This window comes from Chlorocebus sabaeus, chromosome 8, assembly GCF_047675955.1.
Source record: "Chlorocebus sabaeus isolate Y175 chromosome 8, mChlSab1.0.hap1, whole genome shotgun sequence".
NCBI classification, from domain to species: Eukaryota; Metazoa; Chordata; class Mammalia; order Primates; family Cercopithecidae; genus Chlorocebus; species Chlorocebus sabaeus.
This window is the reverse complement of record NC_132911.1, coordinates 147736446-147760451: the sequence shown is the minus strand read 5'-3', so window position 1 is coordinate 147760451 and position 24006 is coordinate 147736446. Positions and strand designations below refer to the sequence as shown.

Below are 24006 nucleotides of genomic sequence, written 5' to 3'. Positions count from 1 at the left end.
CTCCTAGTGTGTTCTCAGCTGGCTCTGCCCCTGTAGCCCTGACCTGCCCTAGTTGCTGCTGTCCAGCTCCTGCTGTTGCTGGGCCCCATCCTGCAGGGCAGCCACACACCCACCTTTCTTGATCCCTTCAGATGCTGTGCCAACCGTGACTGCCCAGATACCACACCCAGTTGCCTTGACCCGTGTCCTGGCATGGCCAGGCCTGCAGGCTGTGACTGGTGGCCAGTGGGCAGTCGGGTGGGTGGGTGCAGAGGCTTGAATCCCATATCCCTTCCCCCACAACACACTTGGGCTTGGCTGGGCCAAAGAAGCTTCCATCTTCTAGGAGGAGGATTCCTGGAGGGAGCCAGAGACCTGGGAGAGTTCTGGGCACCCACTGGTCATTTGGCCCCTTAGGGGACCGGAGGTCAGAGGTCAGGCCAACCCTGCCACGGGGGTGATCGGAACTGCTGGGTCCTGACCCTGAAGGCCTGGAATGTGTCTGAAGCCTGGGGGCAGGGGCAGCCGCTGACCTCACAATGGCAGGGTCTATTGTCCTTGGCTGGCCCGCTGGCCCCCGCCAGCTGCCGCCCCTGGCTGCCAGGCATGTCCCTCCTCAGCAGCTATGAGGGCCTTCGGCAGGAGATCCAGCGGCTGGCACAGGAGAACGAAGAGCTGCGGCGGCTGGTGCAGCTCATCCAGGAGAACCAGGAGCTGAAGCTGGTGCTCAGGAACCGCAGCAGCAGCCTGGGCTTCTGCAGCTCCGGGTTCCTGGCTGAGGTGGCTGCCAGTCCCCAGCCGCTCAGGCGGAGAACAATCAAATTCAAGAATGCTGAGAGAGGTGAGCTGTACCGGGGCCCCAAGACTCTGTGGAGCTGGGCAAACCTGCTGGGTGCTGCGGGGCATCTGGAGCAAAGCCAGAGCCCTGGGGCTCTTTCAGGACGTGCAGCAGGGAGAAGGTGCCAGGTCTGGGAAAGTGACCTCTGAGCAGAGCCTGAGCGGGCAAGGGAGCTGCAAGGCTAGGGCGTGGCTTTCCAGGCCCAGGGAACAGCCTGTGCCAGGCCCTGAGGTGGGTGCAAGTTGGCTGTGCCTGAAGCTGTCAGAGCCGCCGCAGTGGCAGACTCTGTTCTCCCAGCCCTCTGTTCTTCGGTGGTGGGGACAGCCACAGCCCTGGGGGAACATGATGGAAGCCTGGCCCGGGGTGGAGGTGTGAGAAGTAGCGGCTCTGTGTTCTGAAGGTGGATGTAACAGGACTTCTGGCAGATTGGGTGTGGGGATGAGAATGGGGCCGGGCGCAGGAGCTGTGCTGGAGTGGGCCATTGGTAGGTGGCCTGTGGCCTGGGGCCTGGTTTTGGGAAGTGTCTGTCCATGCAGTCAGAGGCGCCACTAGAGACTAGGGGCCAGGCCATCCTGCAGGCCTGGAGCTGCCTCTGGTCGCTGTGGAGGGGCTGCATGGCATTGCCAAGGGGAAGCTGGGACCCACCAACATTGAGGGACAGAGATAAAGGCCCAGTGGGGCAGGAGGCAGGTGGGGGTGGGGGTGGGGGCAGGCAGGTGGGGCAGCCAGGGGAGGCCTGAGCCTAGGGTGGGTGGGAGTTGGCCTTCGTTGGTCTGCCCCTGAGATGTGCAGTGGAGTGGGGTCAGGAGAGCCCCAGATGCAGGCAGAGGTGGGAGGTGGACACCTGGAGGTGCACAGCAGTGGGTGCCCCTGGGGAGCGTGGGGACAGGTCCTTAGAGGGTGCATCTGTGAGTGGATAGCACAGGCCCCTAGAGTGAACAGAGGGGCGAGGGGGTGGCTGGGGATGGTGGTGGGCAGTGAGAGAGTCTGGGGTCTGCAGCATAGGCCTGGCGGGCAGCCTGAGTGCATACAGGGTGGCAGATGGTGGGGGCGTGGGTGGGTGGGGTGTGGGAATCTCTCCTGATAGATCCTGGGCTGAGAGGCTGTGCTGGGGACAGGTGGAAACCAGAAGGCAGGGCAGTCCTGCAGGAGTACGGGCTGGCTGGGGCGAGGCTGTGTGGCTGGTGGGGAGGGTCCTGGGCTGAAGTGGGGTTGCTGACCAGAGCTGCTTCCCAGGGACTGCTCAGAGCAGGCAGGTGGGGCTCCTGCACGTGGGCATGGCATGATCATCTGGGGCCTCATCTGGGCCTCAGGATGGGGAAGGCACTAGGAGATCTGTGGGCATGGGGTCTGGGGGTGACATCACAGCGGGCACCTGCCACTCAGAGGGCAGTCATCCGGACATGAGCAGCAGCCCATCCATGGGAAGGGGGTCCTGAGTGCCTGATCCTGGGCCCCATCCCTGTCTATGGGGAGCTGGAGTCCACTGCCCTTGGCACAAATGTTAGAGGAAAGGGGTCCCAATCCAGACTCCAAAGAGGGTTCTTGGATTTCTTGAAAGAAAGAATTCAGGGCGAGTGCCTACAGTGAAAGCATGTTTATTAAGAAAGTAGAGGAATAAAGAATGGCTACTCCATGGACAGCAGCCCCGAGGGCTGCTGGTTGCCCTCTTTTCTTTGAGACGGAGTCTTGCTCTGTTGCCAGGCTGGAGTACGGTGGAGTACTGCAAGCTCCGCCTCCCAGGTTCAAGCGATTCTCCTGCCTCAGCCTCTTGAGTATCTGGGATTACAGGCGTGTGCCATCACACCCGGCTAATTTTTGTATTTTTAGTAGAGACGGGTTTCACCATGTTGGCCAGGATGGTCTTCATCTCTTGACCTGATGATCCACCCCCTCAGCCTCCCAAAGAGCTGGGATTACAGGTGTGAGCCACCGTCTCGGGCCAGTTGCCCATTTTTATGGTTATTTCTTGATGATATGCTAAACGAGGGGTGGATTATTAGTGCCTCCCCTTTCTAGACCATATAGGGTAACTTCCTGCTGTTGCTGTGGCCCTTGTAAACTGTCATGGTGCTGGGAGGAGTGTAGGACGATGGTTTTGGTGGGTTTGGCCAGCTTCTTTACTGCAACCTGTTTTATCAGATACAGGTTTTTTGTTGTTGTTGTTTTTTGTTTTTGAGACGGAGTCTCGCCCCTTGCTCTGTTGCCCAGGCTGGAGTGCAGTTGCACGATCTCTGCTCACTGCAGCCTCTGCCTCCCAGGTTCCAGCGATTCTCCTGCCTCAGCCTCCCAGTAGCTGAGATTACAGGCACATGCCATATGCCCGACTAATTTTTGTATTTTTAGTAGAGACGGGGTTTCAACCATGTTGGCCAGGCTGGGAGATACAGGTTTTTATGACCTGTATCTTGTGCTGACCTCCTATCTCATCCTGTGACTTAGAATGCATTAATCGTCTGGGAATGCAGCCCAGTAGGTTTCGGCCTCATTTTATCCAGCTCTATTCAAGATGGAGTTGCTCTGGTTCACACGCCTCTGACACAAGGAGGGCTGGAGGGGAGGGAGACGCGGTGAAGAGGGCCAGAGATACCGCACAGGAGAGGCCCGCGGGGCCGGGAGCGGGGCTGGTAGAGAGAGCCGCAGGGCCTCCTTCCCTTTCCTGTCTGTCCTTCAATGCCCCCTCACACGGGGAACGACGTCCGCCAGTGGGAAGCCCTGTTGTGGCCCGGGCTGCCAGCTCCCCTTGCCCGGGACACCTGGAGGTGGGATCCCGGGGCGCCCACGCTCGGCGAGCCCAGGCCCGGCGCTGGAGCCCCGAGGGCCACAGAGCCAAGGTGCCCTTGAGCCGGCGCGGGCGGCCTGGGAAGGCGCAGGGCGAGGACAGAGGCGCGGGGGGCGGACCGGGCCTGACGCAACCGCGAGTGTCGGGACCAGTGGCGCGGGGGGCGGGCCCCGCAGGCTCCTCCCCGAGGCGAGGCTGGTGCGGGCAGGGCCGCTGGGAGCGCAGCCAGAGCCGACCGCGAGCGAGCGAGCCGGAGCCGAGCGCCCAGGTGGGACCTGCGCAGGGTGGCCTCCCCTCCTCAGCCCCTTCCCCGCTGCCTCCCGGGCCGCTACTCACGCGTCCCCGCCTCCGGCCGCCCTGTCGGTGCTCAGGCTCCGTCCAGTCCCCGGGCCCACCTGGCTTGGGCCGAAGGTCGAGCAAAGAGGGAAGTGGGGTCCCCCGGCCAGCTCGCCCCAAACCCCCTCCCCGCACTCCCGTGCCTCTTTCGTGCTGAGAGACCCCCCTCCGAGGGCTCCAGGGTCCAGCGTCGCCCCCACCTCCCGTGCCTGCTCCACTGCCTGGGTTTCAGCCCAATCCAGGGCCCAGAGAAGCGCGATGCGGGGCATGGGGGCATCAGGCCCTTGACCGCTGGCCAGGGTCTCGCTGGGGCCCAGGCTGCCCTCGGAGCTGGGCCTGCTGCTCTGGCTCTGCCCAGAGTCGTGCCCGTGGGTCTCTCCCTCAGGAATCCCCCGCACGGGCAGGGCAGGGCTGGGGAACCTCTAGTCCCACTCGCAGGTGAGCCCGGACTGACCGCCTCTGTCTAGTTTTTCCAGGGCTACCAGCTGAAGAGCTCCTGTGGGATCCCAGCCCCACCACCATGGGCAGCCCCGAGGGCCGCTTCCACTTTGCCATCGACCGTGGGGGTACCTTCACAGACGTCTTTGCCCAGTGCCCAGGGGGGCAGGTGCGGGTCTTAAAACTGCTCTCAGAAGACCCTGCCAACTATGCAGATGCGCCAACCGAAGGGATCCGCCGCATCCTGGAGCAGGTGGGCCAGGGCGGAGCGGGTGGACAGGGACCCCACGGCCAGAAACACCACACTGACCACGTGGTCCCCAGGAGGCCGGCATGCTCCTGCCCCGGGACCGGCCGCTGGACTCCAGTCATATCGCCAGCATCCGCATGGGCACCACAGTGGCCACCAACGCACTGCTGGAGCGGAAGGGGGAGCGGGTGGCGCTGCTGGTGACACGTGGCTTCCGAGACCTGCTGCACATTGGCACCCAAGCCCGCGGGGACCTCTTTGACCTGGTGAGCTCCTTGCTGGCTGGGGACCAGGGTGTGTGGCATCCACCCCCCAGGGATGCCTTGACCCTGTGGGGAGAGCAGTTGTTGGATTAGTGATGGCTCATGGGCACCAGCTGACAAAGAAAGAGGAAGCTCCAGGAATTCTTAGCGGGACCCCAAGTTCCCCTAGCCCTTGGAGTGGGCACAGGATGCCCTGTTCCTGCCTGCTGCCATGCCCGCCCTGGACGCTGGCGTGGGGCCACCCAAGCTAGCCCTGTTCAGGCAGGGGAGGGGTGGAACCTCTGCACCTACTGCTGCATTTCCGGAAGAAGCTGCCTCCGTGGGGGTGGAACAGTTGGCTGCACTTAGCTGCCTAGGGGGCGGAGAACTGCCCCCTGGGTGAGCCTTGCTGGGGCTGCCAGGTATGACTCTCCTGAGCCTGCCAACCTGCCTGTTGGGACATAACTGCTCTCCTGTACCACACACCCACGCAGGACCCTGGCATGCACCCTTGGGCCTGGGCCTTTTCTGAGCCTCTGCCTGCCCCCAGGCTGTGCCCATGCCCGAGGTGCTGTATGAAGAGGTGCTGGAGGTGGACGAACGCGTGGTGCTGCACCGTGGAGAGGCAGGCACCGGGACGCCTGTCAAGGGTGTGTGTGCTGTCGCTGGTGTGGGATCTGGGGCCGGAGGGTCCTGCTGGCCTGTGACGGGGCCTCCTGGGCTTTTCTGGCAGGCCGCACGGGGGACCTGCTAGAAGTGCAGCAGCCTGTGGACCTGGGGACCCTGCGAGGAAAGCTGGAGGGGCTGCTGTCTCGAGGCATCCGCAGCCTGGCCGTGGTGCTCATGCATTCATACACGTGAGTGAGGTGGGCTGTGGGCCGCGGGAGCAGGTGCTGGGCCTGGTGGGAGACGAGGTGCCACTGGGTTTTTGTCATAGGTGGGCCCAGCACGAGCAGCAGGTGGGTGCGCTGGCCCGGGAGCTGGGCTTCTCGCACGTGTCACTGTCCTCGGAGGCCATGCCCATGGTGCGCATCGTCCCTCGGGGGCACACGGCCTGTGCCGATGCCTACCTCACACCCACCATCCAACGCTACGTCCAGGGCTTCTGCCGTGGCTTCCAGGGCCAACTTAAGGTGAGGCCATGAGGCCCCTCCACCACCCACTCCTGGGCCTGGGCCTGGGCCTCGGCCTGCCCAGCCCATCATGGCCCACCTGCTGCCGGCTCACAGCCCCTCATGGTGCACCTGCTGCCCGCTCATAGCCCCTCGTGGCACACCTGCTGCCCGCTCATAGCCCCTCATGGCACACCTGCTGCCCGCTCATAGCCCCTCATGGCACACCTGCTGCCCGCTCATAGCCCCTCGTGGCACACCTGCTGCCCGCTCATAGCCCCTCGTGGCACACCTGCTGCCCGCTCATAGACCCTTGTGGCACACCTACTGCCCGCTCATAGACCCTTGTGGCACACCTGCTACCCGCTCACCTCGTGGCCCACCTGCTGCCCGCACACAGCCCCTCGTGGCCCACCTGCTGCCCACTCACAGCCCCTTGTGGCGCACCTGCTGCCCGCTCACAGGACGTGCAGGTGTTGTTCATGCGCTCTGATGGTGGCCTGGCGCCCATGGACTCCTTCGGCGGCTCCCGTGCTGTGCTCTCGGGCCCGGCCGGCGGCGTGGTGGGCTACTCAGCTACCACGTACCAGCAGGAGGGTGGCCAGCCTGTCATCGGCTTTGACATGGGAGGTATGAGGGCTGAGGGCTGAGGGCTGGGGTCTCGGGGAGGCCCCGCTGCTGGGCCCCTGGGTCTTTAAGCGACCCACCAGCACCCCACCCCTGCCAGGCACGTCCACGGATGTGAGCCGCTACGCTGGGGAGTTCGAGCATGTCTTCGAGGCCACCACAGCTGGCGTCACCCTTCAGGCCCCGCAGCTGGACATCAACACCGTGGCGGCGGGAGGGGGTTCCCGCCTCTTCTTCAGGTCAGCTCTCCTGCTTCCCAGGACAGGACCCCAGCCCTGTCTGCCTCCTCACGTCCAACCCCAGCCCTTCCCCTAGGTCTGGTCTCTTTGTGGTTGGGCCCGAGTCAGCAGGAGCCCACCCGGGACCCGCCTGCTACCGCAAAGGTAAGAGTCAGGATCTGCCTGACCTGGCCTTGCCCTCTGCTTGCTGCCCCAGGCCTAGCCCCTCCCATCAGCCCTATCCCTGCCGCCTGCTCCTGCTCCACTGCCTCCAGCCCCCAAGCCCCACATCCTGTCCACCTCCCAGGGGGCCCTGTGACAGTGACGGATGCTAATCTGGTCCTGGGTCGCCTGCTGCCTGCCTCCTTCCCTTGCATTTTTGGGCCGGGAGAGGACCAACCACTTTCCCCCGAGGCCTCCCGCAAAGCCCTGGAGGCTGTGGCCACTGAGGTCAACAGCTTCCTGACTAACGGGCCCTGCCCGGCCTCCCCGCTGAGCCTGGAGGAGGTAGCCATGGGGTTTGTGCGCGTGGCCAACGAGGCCATGTGCCGGCCCATCCGTGCACTCACGCAGGTATGTCCGCCTCTGTTCTCCTGCCTGTCCTGCCCCCAGCCCTGCTCCCTGCCCCACGCCTCCTGCTCAGGCAGGGGGCTGGATGGGTAGGGTAGGAGAGCCCACTGACCCCTTCTGTCTCCCTAGGCAAGAGGCCATGATCCCTCAGCCCATGTGCTGGCCTGCTTTGGGGGAGCTGGTGGGCAGCATGCATGTGCCATTGCCCGGGCCCTGGGCATGGACACCGTGCACATCCACAGGTGGGCCTAGGTGTGGGTGCATGGAGGTGCGTGTGATCTGCACTGGCTTGGGAGGTGACCCCCCTATTGGCCATCCCTGCAGGCACAGCGGGCTGCTGTCGGCCCTGGGGCTGGCCCTGGCTGACGTGGTGCACGAGGCACAGGAGCCCTGCTCCCTGCTCTACGCGCCTGAGACCTTCATGCAGCTGGACCAGAGGCTGAGCCGCCTGGAGGAGCAGTGTGTGGACGCCCTGCAGGCCCAAGGCTTCCCCAGGTGGGCTCCCAGGGTGCCCTGGACAGAGGGCTTACGTTGTCCCCCTTCGTGGGTTTTCTGCCTGATGACTTCCCAGGTGGTCCCGGGGTGCGCGAGAAGCAGAACAGGTGTCCTTGTCGGGCGCTGGGTGGGGTGGGGGGTAGGGCAGGGGGTTTGGTGTGAGTGTCCCCAACCACCTGCTGCAGGTCCCAGATCAGCACTGAGAGCTTCCTGCACCTGCGCTACCGGGGCACCGACTGTGCCCTGATGGTGTCTGCCCACCAGCACCCAGCCACAGCCCGCTCGCCCCGTGCGGGGGACTTCGGGGCAGCCTTCGTGGAGCGGTACGTGAGTTTGCCAACTCCGGATCCCTGGCAAAGGGCCTTCCTGTCTGGCCACCTCACGTTTGACCACTCCTTGGGCCCCGTGGGGAGTGCAGGTACATGAGGGAGTTTGGCTTTGTCATCCCTGAGCGGCCAGTGGTCGTGGACGATGTGCGAGTGAGGGGCACTGGCCGCAGTGGTCTTCGCCTCGAGGATGCCCCCAAAGCCCAGACCGGGCCTCCCCGGGTGGACAAGGTTGGTGATCCTGCCCGTACCAGCCTGACAGCACCCATGGGGCACTGGGATGGGGACCAAGCCCTGTGAGAGGCATCGGGGAGGGTGCTGGGCCTGGGTGCTGCACTCACCCACACCCTCTGCAGATGACCCAGTGCTACTTTGAGGGGGGCTACCAGGAGACTCCTGTGTACCTGCTGGGAGAGCTGGGCTATGGGCACAAGCTCCATGGGCCCTGCCTCATCATCGACAGTAACAGGTGGGCTGAGGTCCAACCAGGGTGGAGGATATGGAGGGGTCAACTGTGGGGCCCCTGGTGCAGGGTTCTCTGGCCCAAGGCTGCAGGGGCCTGCAGGACTCTGTATCCTACCATCGTTGGGGTGTCCCCTGGCCTGGGGCTGTGGCATCTCTGGTTGGAGGGGTGTCGTCTGGCTCCATGCAGCCCGTCTGTGCCCTCTGCTCCCCAGCACCATCCTGGTGGAGCCAGGTTGCCAGGCAGAGGTGACCGAGACAGGGGACATCCGCATCTCTGTGGGGGCCGAAGTCCCTGGCACAATGGGCACCCAACTGGACCCTATCCAGCTGTCCATCTTCTCACACCGCTTCATGAGCATTGCTGGTGAGTGGCTGCGGCCAGGTTCCCTGCTGCCTGGCTCCCTGTGGGATGAGGCGCCGGCTGTGTCATGGGGTGGCTGGCAGGGCTGTGCCCAAAGGGAGAGGCAGAAGCAGGACCCCCTGGTGACGGGGCGGGCAGTGTGGCTGCAGCACTGGCATGGTGCAGTTGGCCATGAGAACAAGCCTTGGGCAAGGAGGACACCTTCCCCCTCTTACCTGCAGCCATGTGATCCGGGGAGTGAACTTCTAGCTAAGGATGGGATACTGAGGGCAGCACAGGGAACCCATCTGTGCAGGGTCAGGCCAGCGGCTTGCTGGGAGCCCAGGGGTCAAGAGCCTAGGAACCAGGTTCTTGCTGTGCCAGGCAGGGTGGGAGGGTCGAGGAGTGGCACTGGGTTCTTGCTGGGGGCTCCAGGTGGGACTGGGGAGGAAGGTGGTGTCCTTTACATAGGCTAAGACATGTGGCCAAGTGGGCACACGGTCACCTTGGTCTTCCCCAGGAAAAAGCTGCTGGGTTCTGGGTTTGAGCCCTGATGGTTCCTGTTCCTTCCTTTCCTGGGGCCATGCTGTGGGTGGATGGGGCCAGCAGGCATCTGGTCACTTTGTGCTCCCAGAGCAGATGGGCCGCATCCTGCAGCGCACAGCCATCTCCACCAACATCAAGGAGCGCCTCGACTTCTCCTGTGCTCTCTTTGGGCCCGATGGGGGGCTGGTGTCCAATGCCCCCCACATCCCTGTGCACCTGGGTGCCATGCAGGAGACGGTGCAGTTCCAGGTGCGGTGGACCCTCCCCCGCCCTCCCACCCCTCCCTCGCCTCGCCCTCCCACCCCTCCCTCGCCTCGCCCTCCCACCCCTCCCTCGCCTTGCCCTTCTATCCCCCTCCCTCACCCTCCACCCCACCCCACTCTGGCCCCTGCTCCACTGTGCCCACTCTGCACCCATTTCCTGGTTTCAGATCCAGCACCTGGGGGCTGATCTCCACCCTGGAGACGTGCTACTGAGCAACCATCCCAGTGCCGGGGGCAGCCACCTGCCAGACCTGACTGTTATCACACCGGTGAGGGGTGCTGCCCACCTGCCTCTGCTGGGGCAGGGGTGGCCGATGTAGCTGACCATGGCTTTCCACCTGCTAGGTGTTTTGGCCGGGTCAGACGCGGCCTGTTTTCTATGTGGCCAGCCGAGGGCACCATGCAGACATTGGCGGCATCACACCAGGCTCCATGCCTCCCCACTCCACCACGCTGCAACAGGAGGGTGCCGTCTTTCTGTCCTTCAAACTCGTCCAGGGGGGTGTCTTCCAAGAGGAGGGTGAGTGGGGTGTGGTGGGGTGGGGTGGGCCTTCTGCATTCTGGGACACATGGCCACTGCTGGCAAGCAGGCCTGGCTGGACCGTGGGATGCAGCCCATAGACCCAGGCCTGCCTTGAAGCTGGGAGGAGATAGGTGGTTACCCCAAAGGGCAACTGCAGATCAGATCCCAGGAGCTGAGATGAATGCAGCCTGGGCCCAGGAAGGCCTCCTGAGGGTGGTTTTGTGGGTGGAGAGTTAGCCAAGACGTGGAGGGTCAGGGAGCTGGAGGGAGAGAAGCCTGTTTCAAGGTGGTTGGCTGCTTGTGTGCAGTCATACTGGGTGGAGTCTGCAGAGAAACAGCAGGGCAGGGGCAGGGGCAGGGGCAGGGCCCAAAGGCCCCTGTAGTGTTTTCTGGGCCTAGGTCTGAGTCACTGGGTGGTGGGTGGCCGTGAAGGGCTTTCAGCTGGTCCTGCACTCATCTCCCACTGTGCCCACGTGCAGAGAGGATGCGGGGCCTGAGAGTGGCCTGGAGGCTGGGGGACAAGAGTGGGGGCAGCTGCAGTTGCCCTGGATGATGCTGAGTCTTGGGCTGAGTGGAGGGTGAGGGCGGGGGGTGGGGGACTGTTTTGGATGTGGAAGGAAGTGGGTATTTGGAGGGATTTGGGAGAGGGGGCCAGGGGTCAAGTTTGGGCAGCTGGAGGTGGAGGCCCTGGCACTGAGCAGTGGCAGGAAAGGTGGGATGGAGGCTGCAGCGGTGCCTGTGGTGGGGGTGGGGTAGGAAAGGCAGGGAAAATAAGCCCTGGTCTGAGGCTGCAGGTCTGGGAGCCCAGGGGAAGTGGCGTGGCCGGGGTGGAGGGTGGGGACGGAGGGTGGGTGTAATGGAACCACAGGCTGTTCTGGTGTTGAGGACACAAATAGAGTGGCCCATTTCTGGCTGCTGCCTTGATCAGTGTGAGCTGGGGGCAGGGGGTGTGGACCACAGAGGGACATGTGCAGGCACACTGCAGAGGGCCCTGTGGCTGCCTCAGAGAGGACCCTGAGCCAGGCTCAAGGACAGGAGCTTTCCTGAGGTGGGGAGCAGTCCCAGGCCAGACCTCACTGCTTTCTAGGGGCCAGAGACCTTGTCTGGATTTGGGAAACCTGGGTTGGGGGTGCAGACAGGGTTGGCCAGGGGCTCAGTGATGACACTGTCCATCCAGCGGTGACTGAGGCCCTGCGGGCGCCAGGCAAGGTCCCCAACTGTAGCGGAACCAGAAACCTGCACGACAACCTGTCGGACCTCCGTGCCCAGGTGGCAGCCAACCAGAAGGGCATCCAGCTGGTGGGGGAGCTCATTGGGCAGTACGGCCTGGACGTCGTGCAGGCCTACATGGGCCATATTCAGGTGGGCCTGGGCACAGGAGTGTGGGCAGCAGGGCCATCCTGCAGGTGGCCTGGCTGCCACTGATCCTGCTCCCTGCCAGGCGAACGCTGAGCTGGCCGTGCGCGACATGTTGCGTGCCTTTGGAACCTCCCGGCAGGCCCGGGGCCTGCCCCTGGAGGTGTCCTCGGAAGACCACATGGACGACGGTTCCCCTATCCGCCTTCGCGTGCAGATCAACCTGAGTCAGGTGGGCCGCAGGGATGGCGCTCCTGGGCGTCAGGGGCATGGCGCAGCTGCTGACTGCCTCTCTCTTCCCTCCGGTGTGCAGGGCAGCGCTGTGTTTGACTTCAGCGGCACTGGGCCGGAGGTGTTCGGTAATCTCAACGCACCGCGGGCCATAACCCTGTCCGCTCTCATCTACTGCCTGCGCTGTCTGGTGGGCCGCGACATCCCGCTCAACCAGGTTCGCAGGGGTGTGTGAGCGAGGGCGGGCCCCAGCCCGAGGTCACCCTGAGTGCGCCTCCGGGGCCCAGACACGGACTGACCCCATGGGTGCTGGGGCGCGGAGGTGCTATTTCTCTTGGAGCCCACCCCAAGAGCCCCTGAGAGCCGCCCGCCCCGCACAGGGCTGCCTGGCGCCAGTGCGCGTAGTGATTCCCCAAGGCTCCATCCTGGACCCCTCGCCCGAGGCGGCGGTGGTGGGCGGCAACGTGCTCACGTCGCAGCGCGTGGTGGATGTCATCCTGGGGGCCTTTGGGGCCTGCGCCGCCTCCCAGGTGCGGGGGCGGGGTGAGCGCGGTCGGGGGGCGGGCCGGGTGGGCAGGCTGGAGTAGGAGTGGGCGGGCAAGGTGGGGACGCCCCGCCCCAGCCCAGCGCAGCGACCGAGTGCTCTCGCCAGGGCTGCATGAACAACGTGACGCTGGGCAACGCCCACATGGGCTACTATGAGACGGTGGCAGGCGGCGCGGGCGCGGGTCCCAGCTGGCATGGGCGCAGCGGCGTGCACAGCCATATGACCAACACGCGCATCACCGACCCTGAAATCCTGGAGAGCCGGTGAGCGGCGTGCGCGGAGCCTGGGGGCGCGACCGTGTGGGAGCCGGGGCTCGGCCACACTAAGTCCTCGCCCTTGTCCTCGCCCTCACAGGTACCCGGTCATCCTGCGCCGCTTCGAGCTGCGGCGGGGCTCGGGGGGCAGAGGCCGCTTCCGGGGTGGCGACGGTGTCACCCGCGAGCTGATCTTTCGCGAGGAGGCGCTGCTGTCAGTGCTGACCGAGCGCCGCGCCTTCCGGCCCTACGGGCTCCACGGTGAGCGGGTCCCCAGCCCTCGCGGCCCTCCCTGCCCCCGCCCCCGCCCCCGCCCCGGGTCCCTCTGGACTCCTCGCCTCCCTCCGCAGGGGGCGAGCCCGGTGCCCGCGGCCTAAACCTGCTGATACGCAAAAACGGCCGGACGGTGAATCTGGGCGGCAAGACGTCGGTGACCGTGTACCCTGGGGTAAGGACCATGGCCTGTCCTGTCCCTCTCCTCTCCCGGCCCCATCCCACAGACGGGGAACAGTTGCAGACATGACCAGAGGCCGAGTTTAATTTGGCCCCCGAAGGAAAGGGGGCGGGTACCAGGCCTCTGTGGTCCCTGGGGGTGGGTGATGGATGCTGCCCTGCGGGGAGGGGACTGCGCAGGTGACAGGGAGGGGCCACAACTACGCTGAGCCCGTACCCCCCCCCCAACAGGATGTGTTCTGTCTCCACACGCCCGGCGGCGGTGGCTATGGGGACCCGGAGGACCCCGCCCCACCGCCGGGGTCACCCCCGCAAACACTGGCCTTTCCCGAGCACGGCAGCGTCTATGAGTACCGCCGTGCCCAGGAGGCCGTGTGAAGGTCCTGCAATAAAGATGCCTTAAGTCACCCGGTTCTGGGGACGCAGCTACGGCGCCTAGTTCGTGCTCGGAGTCGTGTCTGTGCGCGCTGGCTGCACGCCTGTCATCTGTGCCTGCCTTAGGAGGACACCCAGACTCAGAGCTGCAGGCTCACTACCAGGTGGTCCGTGAGCCCCGCCAGGGCGGTACTGAACGTCACCTGCTCCACCTCCTGGGGGCGGGAATCAGGTTGAGGGTCGTCCCAGCGCCGCAGGCCCAGCCACCCGGGCCCTGGCACTCACTGGGCTCAGCAGGCCCCCAGGAACTCCGCAGTACGTGATGTAGTCCTGGTGCTGACCTCTCCAGGGCTTAGCTCGGTGGCTTCTGCCGGGAGGGCCGGCCAGGTAGAGGTGGCGCCCTTTCTCCTGCTCCAGGGTCCTGGAAGGGGGGCGGTGTCACCAAGGCCAGGGCCCCTTTGCGCGCTTCAGGCGGGCAGTGCCTACCTCCAGGTCGCCACTCACCGCCTCAGCATCTCGGGGGAGGAGGCCACGGAGTGGTGGAGCACGGAGCTGCGCAGTGGGGTCCCTGGGGGATCTGGGGGAGGGAGGCATCAGCCAGAGCCTCGGCCGACAGCGCTCCCCAGGTCCACTCCCCGCTCTGGTACCCTCCCCCCAAGCACGATACCCAGGGCCCAGGGCTGCTCTTGGCGCGTGCCCATCCGGCAGGGGTCCTGGAAGCGGCGGAAGAGCTTGTGCTACTGCTGCAGCGCAGAGAGAGGCTGGAGCGCGGTGGGCGGGGCCGGGCCTCCTGGCTCCGCCCCTGCCTCCCTGCCCTCCCCTCCTGCTGGACCTTTCGAGCAGTTATCGAAGTTTAGGTCGCCCAGGAGCACGCGTAAAGCCACGACCCCTCCACTTTGTTCGCTCTCGGCCTCAAACTTCTCGGCTCAGTCCAGCAGCAGCATCAGCTGTTTGCTGCGCAAGGGCCCGTCCTCTGCGCGGGGAAGGGGGGTGGGGTGGGCTCGGCTCCAGATTCGGACCCGCATCTTGGTCAGTCAGCTCCCGGCTCCCCAGTTCCTGATCTGTGAGCCCGACAGGCACCTCTCAGGAATTCCCATGCCTGGGGCAGTGAACATAGGGCGGGAGGTGGGGGCGGGGGGCAGGCGAATGTAGGAATCAGTAGCCGCCACGGAGAGGCGGGACCTGTTCTGAGGACCCACCCGCAGGGTTCACCAGCCAGTGCTTGCAAGTGCGTGCAGTGCAGGAATCCCACGATGTGGCGCCCGTCCAGGCTGCCCAGCTGCGCTTGCAACACCACGGACGGCCCCAGCTTCCCTCGCCTTCTTGGCCGAACCCCGCCCCCTCTGTGCTCTGGGCGGGGTAGGCCAGTACCTGTGTGGACAGTAGTCCCTTGGAGGCCAGCGTGTCCTCCCCACGCGCGTGGGGGAAGCAACGGAAGGTGGCGCACAGCAGCGGATAGCGCGAGGCCAGCAGCAGCCCGCTGTCCAGTATCTTGAGGTGCGGCCCGGTCTGTAGGCCAAGTGTGCCCACGTCGTACAGCACCGGGCCCAGGTTGGGCGTCAGGCGATTCACCAAGTGACGAGCCGCGGGCAAATCGAATACCTCCTGCCAGCCCGCAGTGGTGACGGCCTTGTGGCCCTACCCCATGGAGCTTCCAGTCTAAGGGGAGGGACTGTTGTTGGTTCTGCCCTGCGCGTAGCTCTGCTGGTGCACGTGAGCCAGACGGAAGCGTTTCCCCATTCGTGGAGCGCTCTGGCATACCCTCAGGAGCTCCCAGGACAGGATGGCCGGTAGCTCCCAGGCTCTGCTCGCCTCCCACCTTTCTAATTGGGCCTGTGAACCCGCACGCACTCTCCCGGTCAGCTGGGTGCCAGCGTCTCTTAAATAGCCCTGGGAGTTGGCAGGGAGGTGGGGAGGCTTGTGGCAGAGCTCTTCCCTGCCCTTCCCAGGGACGGAGAGGCTGGGTGTCTGGCTGGATTCCCTGGAGGCCTGGGAGTGGGGAGGGCAGAGGCAGGAAGCTCAGCAGCCCAGGCATCCTCGGAGGGTCTGGCACACCCTGCATACCCTCTCCTTCCCTGGACTCCTTGCTGGTTGCTGAAAGATTCCCATTGGAACTCAGACCTTGTGGGTCCACTGTTGCCTCCTGCTATCCTCTCTGTCTGGCAAGCACTGGTGCCCCAGGACCCTCCTCAGTTGGGGTTTTGATCTCCCTGCCATTGCAGCCAGCCTCCTTGCCTTCCTGCATGCAGACTTGCTCCTGTCTCACCCTGTGGTGTGGGCCCCTCTGCGCTTTCTTACACTGCGCTTCTCCCCTCCCATGTCTTCCTCCCCAGGGACTTCCCATCCTGGCCGGCTCCCTCAGCTTCCCGCACTCTCCACAAGCCCTTCCCAGCACCCCATCTGCCCTTAGTGCACTGTGGGAGGCCCCTGGCCTGCCCCCAAATCCTGCGTGTGCTCCTCAGCTCATGCGGCAGGTGGCGTCTGCCCTTGCCAGCTCTGAATCCCTCTCAAAGTCTCCAGGACCTGTGGGATGGCCTTGGGTGTCTTGGGAAGGGGCCGCCACTTCGCTGGGCTGCCCCATGCCCAGGTTGGGGTGAGGATGCTTTCTCCTGGCTCTTTTCCCTTGAATGTCCTCTTGTCCTCAAGGCCTGGAAGACCGCCCTGCTCCACCGCTCACCCAGCCCCGGCCTAGTATGAAGGCAGGGATCCCACACCCACATCCTTGTCTCCTCCCACCTCTGCCAGCTCCGTGCCCCTCACCACTGCGGCAGGCACAGAGCCACGGCCCTTCCCTCCCTGCTCCACCCCTTCCTGGTTCCTACCCTTCCCCATCCAGGTCCCAGGAGCTCCCACTGCTCTCAGTGCCATGGGAGGGGAGCCTGGGGGCCTTCAGACCAACCCCTCGCAGACCACTGCTGAGCCTTGGCCTCTCGGGCTCTCGCAAAGGGTCCAGGATGGGCATTGACCTCCAGGGCAGGCAGGGCTGAAGGGGCATGGTGCAGGGGCCCGGTGAGCCACCCCAGAGGAGGCAGCACCACCCAGGAGTGCTGGCGCAGGCCCAGCGACCAGCGTCTGTGGGAAGCTTTAATGGCTGTGCAGAAGACTATGGGGTTGAGCGAGCCTGGACCTCCCAGCTCCAGCGTCACCAGATGAACATGGGCTTGCCATCGTCGTGCGCCAGCTGGTTGAGGCAGGAGAGCAGCAGCATCGCATCGGTGAGCATGCTAGGGTGCACGGTCTCCACTAGCACGCGCTGCAGGAAGTCCACAGTGTAGGTGCCGCCCTCGGACGCCGCCAGCTCCGGGCGCTCTCGCAGGATGCCATAGGCGTTCACCAGCTGTTCGGTCAGCGCAGGGTGCACACGCCCGTTGTAGCCCAGACTCTGCAGCCTGTTCATGATGCTCACGTAACGCTGTGTGAGCATCTGGCACAGCTCCTCGTCCAGCTTGTGGTCACTGGGGTTCAGGGAGGCCTGCGGGGAGAGCGGCCATCAGGGACCCTCCTTTGCCACACCTCCACACACAGGCAGGTAAGGGGAAGACCGAGGGGCACGTGAGGCTGCGAGACGGCCAGGATCCGAGGGGTGTGCGGTGGGGAGGTTCTGCGAGGGACCTCAAGGGTTTAGGACAGGGAAGCCCAGTGGGCAGAGCTGGACAGAGAGGTCTTCAAGGCCTGATCCGGGCAGGGCAGGTGGCTCCCAACGCTCCCCAGTGGGGCCTCATCCACAGGGTGAAAGAGGATGCCCCAACCCTGTCGTCTGCTCCACCCACCACCAGGGATTGCAGTTGGGCTGAGGCCTCCAGGGACTGAGGACAGGAGCCGTGGCTAGGCATCTGGAGGCGCACAGGGTCCCCTGACCCAGGGGTCTGGGGTCTTTCTCAGGCTGCCTCCTGACTCCCTGCTCTGCTCCCTCTCAGCGTCTGAAGGCCCCCCCTTCCTTACCCTGGCCTCCATCCTCAACACCCGCTAGCCTGCACACCCCCTAGGGAACTCCCTTTCTTCCCCCAGCAGTGAACTGACAACCCCAGCCAAGTGCTGGCCCCAGCACAGGCCCCCCAGGGGCCTGTCTCCTTCACCTGCCTCCTCCTGGGCCTGGAAACCAGCACATCTGGGTCAGTGTCCACTCACTTCCTCATGCCCTGTGTCCTCCCACCAGCCAGGCAGTGACTGGGTCCCACCCTAAGGCCTGTAATCGTGAAGGCAGCCCCTCCCACCCCGCCTGCCACTGCCCCGGGGATGTGTGACCTGGGCAGTTGTGGAAAGCCCAGTGCCCAGCTCAATGCTCTGTTGGCACCATCCTGAAGTTCTAAGTTTTGAATTATTTTCATTTTGCACTGGGCCCTGCCAATTTTGCAGCCTGTCTCAGGTGCAGCTGCCCCCGCCTCCAGGCTTGGCCCTGCCCGCTCTCTGCACAGGCCCACAGAGCCACGGGTCTGAAGTGGAGTTGGGTGGGCTAGCCCCTGCCTGAGCTCCTCGTATAGTTTCCACTGCTCCAACACTTGGGGGAGGGCCACCCTCCAGTGTCCCCCAATCTGTCCCTGCACCTCTCTTCCAGCTACGTCCTACTGTGTCCCAGATGCCTGGTGGTCCCCAACCTGCTGGGAACACTCTTGCCCAGACAAGCTGTTCAGGCACCACCCCTTGGGGAAGGCTCCCAGGCTGGTCGTCGTGTGTGCAGGGTACCAGGCTTGGGGCTGGACTTAGGACTGGGCCCAGTTAATGTGACGCCAACCTCTGCTGAGTGCTCCCAGAGCCTGCGCTCAGCACCCCTGTTGCCTGGGACGTGCCTGGGATGCACCTGTCTTTCCCCAGCGGGAGGTTCTTGGCCCCTGAGCCTTCTAGGCAAATGAGCAATATGCACAGTTGTGGGGGCAGGAAGACACCATCGAGGTTCAGCACAGGAGTAAGGGCCCGCGGACAGCCATGCTTAACGGCTGCTTCTGCACTACCCTGGGCCTGAGCCTCAGTTTTGCTGCTGGGATGTGAAGGAAATCATGGTGCCACCTGCAGGAGTATTCTGAGGGTTACAGGCAGCGGCCCCAGTGAGAACTGAGCACCAGGTCACGCGGGGGCCCCCACCCTGGGGAATGGCAGTGCCCTCACATCTCACAGTGCAGCGAGTTGTGTCTTGTTGTTGTTTTGAGACGGAGTCTTGCTCTGTCGCCCAGGGTGGAGTGCAGTGGTTCAATCTCGGCTCGCTGCAACCTCCGCCTCCCGGGTTCAAGGGATTCTTCTGCCTCAGCCTTCTAAGTAGCTGGGATTACAGGCGCATGCCACCACACCCGGCTAATGTTTTAGTATTTTTAGTAGAGATGGGGTTTCATCACGTTGGCCAGGCTGGTCTCAAACTCCTGACTTCAAGTGATCTGCCCGCCTCGGCTTCCTACAGTGCTGGGATGACAGGCGTGAGCCACCACACCTGGCTGAGGTGTGTCAGTTGTGTCTTATAAATATCACCCTGTCTTAAAAATATTCCTTCAAGGCCAGGCGTGGTGGCTCACACCTGGCCACAGCTCAAGCCTCAGTTTGGGAGGCTGAGGCAAGAAAATTGCTTGAACTTGGGAGACGGAGGTTGCAGTGAGCCAAGGTTGGGCCTCTGCACTCTAGCCTGGGTGACAGAGCAAGACTCTGTCTCAAAAAAAAAAAAAAAAAAATTTAAGGCTGGGCTCATGCCTGTAATCCCAGCACTTTGGGAGGCAGAGGCAGGCGGATCACTTGAGGCAGGGAGTTTGAGACCAGCCTGACCAACACGGCAAAACCCCATCTCTACCAAAAAAATACACAAAAATTAGCCAGGTGTGGTGGCGGGTGCCTGTAATCCCAGCTACTCGAGAGGCTGAGGCAGGAGAATTGCTTGAACCCAGGAGGTGGAGGCTGCAGTGAGCTGAGATTGTACCACTGCACTCCAGCCTGGGTGACAGGATCAAGACTCTATCTCAAAAATAAATAAATAAATAAAAATTTAAAAAAATAAACAAATTAGCCAGGTGTGTTGGTGCACGCCTGTAGTCCCAGTTAGCAGGGAGGCTGAGATGGGAGGGCCACTTGAGTGAACCATGGTTATGCCACTGCACTCCAGCCTGGGCGACACAGTGAGACCCCATCTTAAAAAAAAGTTGCGGCCAGGCGCGGTGGCTCAAGCCTGTAATCCCAGCACTTTGGGAGGCTGAGACGGGCGGATCACGAGGTCAGGAGATCGAGACCATCCTGGCTAACACGGTGAAACCCCGTCTCTACTAAAAAGTACAAAAAAACTAGCCGGGCGAGGTGGCGGGCGCCTGTAGTCCCAGCTACTCGAGAGGCTGAGGCAGGAGAATGGCATGAACCCGGGAGGTGGAGCTTGCAGTGAGCTGAGATCCGGCCACTGCACTCCAGCCTGGGCAACAGAGCGAGACTCCGTCTCAAAAAAAAAAAAAAAAAAAAAGTTGCAGTAGGGAAAGGCTGTGAAGAAGTCCTCTCGCACGCAGGCCTGTAACAGGATTTATCACAAAAACTTCCTCAAGAGTGCAGGATTCCAAGACACTGCTTGCTCAAGGCCACTCGCTTAACAGTGGCCTTCACCAATGAACAAGGCCACTGCAGTGAGCTTCTGTGACTTCTAAACTTGGTTTCAAGGCAGCTTACATGGACGTCTCTGTCTTTAAAAGCTTCCCTTTTGGGGCCGGGCGCAGTGGCTCATGCCTGTAATCCCCGCACTTTGGGAGGCTGAGGCGGGCGGATCACCTGAGGTCGGGAGTTTGAGACCAGCCTGGACAACATGGAGAAACCCTGTCTCTACTAAAACTACAAAAAAGTTAGCCGGGCGTGGTGGTGGGTGCCTGTAATCCCAACTACTTGGGAGGCTGAGGCAGGAGAATTGCTTGACCCTGGGAGGCAGAGGTTGTAGTGATCCAAGATCGCACCATTGCGTTGCAGCCTGGGCGACAAGAGCGAAGCACCATCTCAAACAACAACAACAACAACAACAACAACAACAACAACAAAATATATATATATGTATGTTAGCTGGGTGTGGTGGTGTAAACCTGTGGTAACCAGCTACTTGGGAGGCTTGAGCCCTTAGGAGTTCGTGCTTGCAGTGAGCTAGGATCACGCCACTGTTCTTCAGCCTGGGCTGTCTTGAAAGAAGAGGCTGGGGCAGCGGAATTGTTTGAACTGAGAGGCAGAGGTTGCAGTGAGCTGGGTACATACACTATTGTGTACTCTTTTTTTTTTTTCAGGTGGAGTCTTGGTTTGTTGCCCAGGCTAGAGTGTAATGGCGCAATCTCAGCTCACCCTGGGCAGGTGACAGAGCGAGAGTCCATCTGAAAACAAAAAAAAAACGAACAAACAAAAACCTCCACACACAAAACTAACCAAAGGATGCTTTAACCAGAGGCCAAGCTCAAACCTGGACCCACGCAGCTCACAGTAGCTCCTGCTCAGGCTACACAGAGGCCTGCAATCCACAGATAATCACAGTTGGAGAGAAAAAGCGGCCGGGAGTGCGGCTGGGCTGTTTTCTCAAGAGAAGCCCAAGTGGTAAGTAGTGATGCAGCTGCCCTCCCTGCCCGGCAGGCGCACACCCCCAATCCAGCTTCCCCGTGCCTTCTACAGCCTGCCACACGCGTGGCACAGACGCACACTTGGGCGTGTTGGCAAAGCATCATTCTCCATGTGTGTCCACAGAGGAGGCCATCCTGGTGGCAAACGGCAAGAGCCGCCCGACCTTGCTGAAACCCCCCACCTCGCCTTCCTCCGAGGAGACCTTGGGCTCCCACTGCCAGACGCCCCAACACCCGCCGGCCGTTGGCACTGAGCAGTCAGCTTCCTCTATCCCAGGGACTCCTCAGGTCATGGCATGTTTGGCCTGGCCAGAATGCAGGGTCCCCACAGCCCCTCATGGGCCAGCCTGCCCCCTGTCCCTGCAGGCCCCTGGCCACACACCTGGATGATCTTCTCCGGGATGTTGGAGACAGTGAAGCCGTAGAGCCGCACGCGCTCTGGGAAGATGCTGGATAGGATCCTTCGGTCCAGCTGGAAGGCGATCTCACCCACCAGCCTCTCCCAGGCCAGCTGCTTCGACTCTGGGGACACAGGGTCTCATCAGCCCAGGTGAGAGGGTGAGAGGGACTGGGGTCAGCAGCCCAGGCAGGCGGCAGGGAGAGGGCCTGGGGGCCCGACCCGCATGGAGCCCGCAGTGTCACTGACCTCGGGCGCTCTCGGGGAACTTGCTCGTCTTGCGGTGGGCCAGCTTCCGTTCCACCTCCATCATGCTCTTCCTCGATGGTTCCGTGGCGCGTGGACCCCGAGAGTCATTGACTGAAGCCGGGGAGGATGATGTACGAGGTGGGGAGTGGGGGTTGTGTGGAGGAGAGTGGGGGGCAGGCAGGTTCCGGGTTGGGGAATTGTGCATTCGGGAAGGGGGATGGGGGGCACCCTGGGCGATGTGGGTGGTGCTTGAGGGGGTGTAGCTGGTGGCAACCTGGGGGGTGAGGGCGGGGGCAGAGGCAAGGACAGTGACTGTGGGGGAGGTAGTGGGGGAGCTGGGGACAGATGCAGGGACCACTTGTTCCTGGGTGGCACTGGGCTGAGTCTGTGTGTCTGAAGTGTTGAAGGAGAAGGCCGTCTCGGGAGCAGGTGTGCCCATGGCTCCGACGGGGGTGGAGGTCTGGAGGGGTGTGCCTGCAAACGCCGTGCTGAGAGGCTCTGAGTCCTGGGTCGACCGGGGGGGCTCAGTGGAGAGTGGGACTGGTGATGTGGAGGGGACAGAAATGAAAGGAGGGGTATTAGAGTGAGGTGGGAGGGCTCTTCCCCGCCCACTCTGCCACCCACCACCCAGCACACCCATTACCTTTGGTGGTGGCAGCAGGTACCATGCAAGCTGGGGAGTGGGGCCCAGGGGGGCCTCTGCGGAGGGGCTCAGCCAGCCGCAGCCTTGGGGCCTCTGGCAGGACCTGGTTGCCCATGGGGTTGGCCAGCAGGTTCTGAGAGACCCCCAGTGGGGTGGCAGTGGAGCTGAGGAGGGGGCTGCTCAGAGAGACGGCCACTGTGCCAGTCACGGGGGCTATCAGGGGGCTACTCTGGGACACGGCCACAGGGCCTGCCAGGGGGCTGCTGGGAGTCAGGGGGCCAGTGGAGGGCAGGCCCAGGGAACTGGCCAGTGTGCCCGTTGGGGGCCCTGCCACGGGGCTGGTCAGGAAGCCGGTGAGGGGGCTGCTCTGTGACAGGGGTGCTGGGCCGGACAGCAGCGTGCTGAGGGTGCCTGTCAGGGGGCTCATGAGTGAGCCCGGCATGGTGCTGGGCTGCAAGCTGGTTAGCATCTCGGCCAGGGGTGTCAAGGCCATGATCCCCACTTCTTCCAGGACTGGTTCATTTGCCACTGCTGGGGACAGGGGCAGGAAGACACCTGGGAACACAGAGAAAGCACTGAGGCTCTAGGGGAGCCCCTCCAGACCAAGGGGAGGGTGGTCGCAGGCTCTCCCGCTGTGGTAGGGCCTGGCCATGGTGCCCATCTGTCCCCGATGAGCTGACTGGTCTGACCTGGCCTCTCTGAGCCTCACTTCTTAGGCAGGCCAGGGTGGTGGCCTCTCTGCCTCTGTGGGGAGTCTGTGCCTGCTCAGAGAGCCTGGGAGTGGTTCCCCAAGGCCTCATCTCCAGCCCTGATTTTTGTGTCAGTTCTCCCAGGCTCACTTCTCTGACCACTTGCCCACTGCCCCCAGCCATGGGGACATCCCGCTGCCCTTTCCTCAACCGTGCCCACCCCTTGCCCAGCAGAGGGTCTCCAAGCAGCTGGACTCTCAGGTCACCAAGTTGGCCCCTCTGTTTTTTGGTGGAGAGAAGAGGGCCCAGGCCTCCTGACCACTATCTTTGTGATGAGGAATAAGCCCCACCAGGTGGGGGCCCCTCAGGGGGTCAGTGCTGCAATGGGCAGAGCCTCACGTGGCCCAGCACCCATGCATGGTCCCTGCCCTGTGGAGTTTGCTGTGGCCTGAACAGGGATGCAGGTCAGAGCTGGTCACACACCCCGGTCCCAGACATTGCTTTATGCGCTCTTCCTGCCCCCGGAGCCTGCTCTCCTTGGTCCTGGAGAAGTGCTCCTTTTACTGGCCACTGTTTCGGGGAGAAGCCCCCTGATCCCCTGGGGGTGCAGCTGTTGGCAGGAGTGGTGGGAGTGCAGAGAAGGTTTTTGTGAGTATGCAATTTCATTGAAAACTTCCATTTTTGTTGTTATAAAAGCAGTACATGCTTATTATAGACAAAGAATGGAAATACAGAAAAAAAGATGAAAAACCACGGATAGTTCCATCATCCCACGGTTAGTCTCTATTGAGGAGCCGCGTGTTGCCTTGGAGACCTTCTCCACCGTGTGTATATAGATCAGGAGTTGGCAAGCATTCTCTGTGAAGGTCCAGAGGTAAATACTTCCACCTTTGCCAGCTATATGGTCCCTGTTGCAAC

At 63.0% G+C, this 24006-nt stretch overlaps 3 protein-coding genes across 4 annotated transcripts; 1 reads left to right on the top strand and 2 right to left on the bottom strand.

The window, feature by feature from the left end:
• Positions 1 to 3754: 3754 nt before the first annotated feature.
• Positions 3755 to 13629, top strand: OPLAH (5-oxoprolinase, ATP-hydrolysing). Of its 2 annotated transcripts, none has more exons than XM_008001873.3 (27): positions 3755 to 3867; positions 4403 to 4626; positions 4698 to 4889; positions 5416 to 5515; positions 5599 to 5722; positions 5803 to 5998; positions 6442 to 6607; positions 6705 to 6843; positions 6920 to 6987; positions 7130 to 7395; positions 7522 to 7634; positions 7717 to 7887; positions 8073 to 8210; positions 8306 to 8444; positions 8570 to 8682; positions 8891 to 9042; positions 9653 to 9813; positions 9995 to 10096; positions 10173 to 10347; positions 11528 to 11712; positions 11792 to 11938; positions 12020 to 12154; positions 12318 to 12467; positions 12590 to 12747; positions 12839 to 12999; positions 13089 to 13186; positions 13423 to 13629. In XM_008001873.3, exons 2-27 carry the CDS (start codon positions 4456 to 4458, stop codon positions 13567 to 13569), a joined length of 3867 nt encoding a protein of 1288 aa, XP_008000064.3. In that variant the 5' UTR covers positions 3755 to 3867; positions 4403 to 4455; the 3' UTR covers positions 13570 to 13629. The 2 variants fall into 2 exon arrangements, with proteins under 2 accessions (XP_008000064.3, XP_008000065.3); XM_008001874.3 differs by having other exon boundaries at positions 3764 to 3867; positions 4412 to 4626.
• A 105-nt stretch (positions 13630 to 13734) lies between these two features.
• On the bottom strand, positions 13735 to 15453 carry LOC140712258 (sphingomyelin phosphodiesterase 5-like). Its single transcript, XM_073018501.1, has 3 exons — positions 14234 to 15453; positions 14071 to 14143; positions 13735 to 13987 (listed from the first exon to the last, which is right to left on the bottom strand). Exons 1-3 carry the CDS (start codon positions 14265 to 14267, stop codon positions 13795 to 13797), a joined length of 300 nt encoding a protein of 99 aa, XP_072874602.1. The 5' UTR covers positions 14268 to 15453; the 3' UTR covers positions 13735 to 13794.
• An 850-nt stretch (positions 15454 to 16303) lies between these two features.
• On the bottom strand, positions 16304 to 23805 carry SPATC1 (spermatogenesis and centriole associated 1). The gene is made up of 4 exons (XM_008001871.3): positions 22400 to 23805; positions 21757 to 22296; positions 21493 to 21632; positions 16304 to 17038 (listed from the first exon to the last, which is right to left on the bottom strand). The coding sequence occupies exons 1-4, from the start codon at positions 22890 to 22892 to the stop codon at positions 16709 to 16711; spliced, it is 1503 nt and encodes a 500-aa protein (XP_008000062.2). The 5' UTR covers positions 22893 to 23805; the 3' UTR covers positions 16304 to 16708.
• Positions 23806 to 24006: the final 201 nt, after the last annotated feature.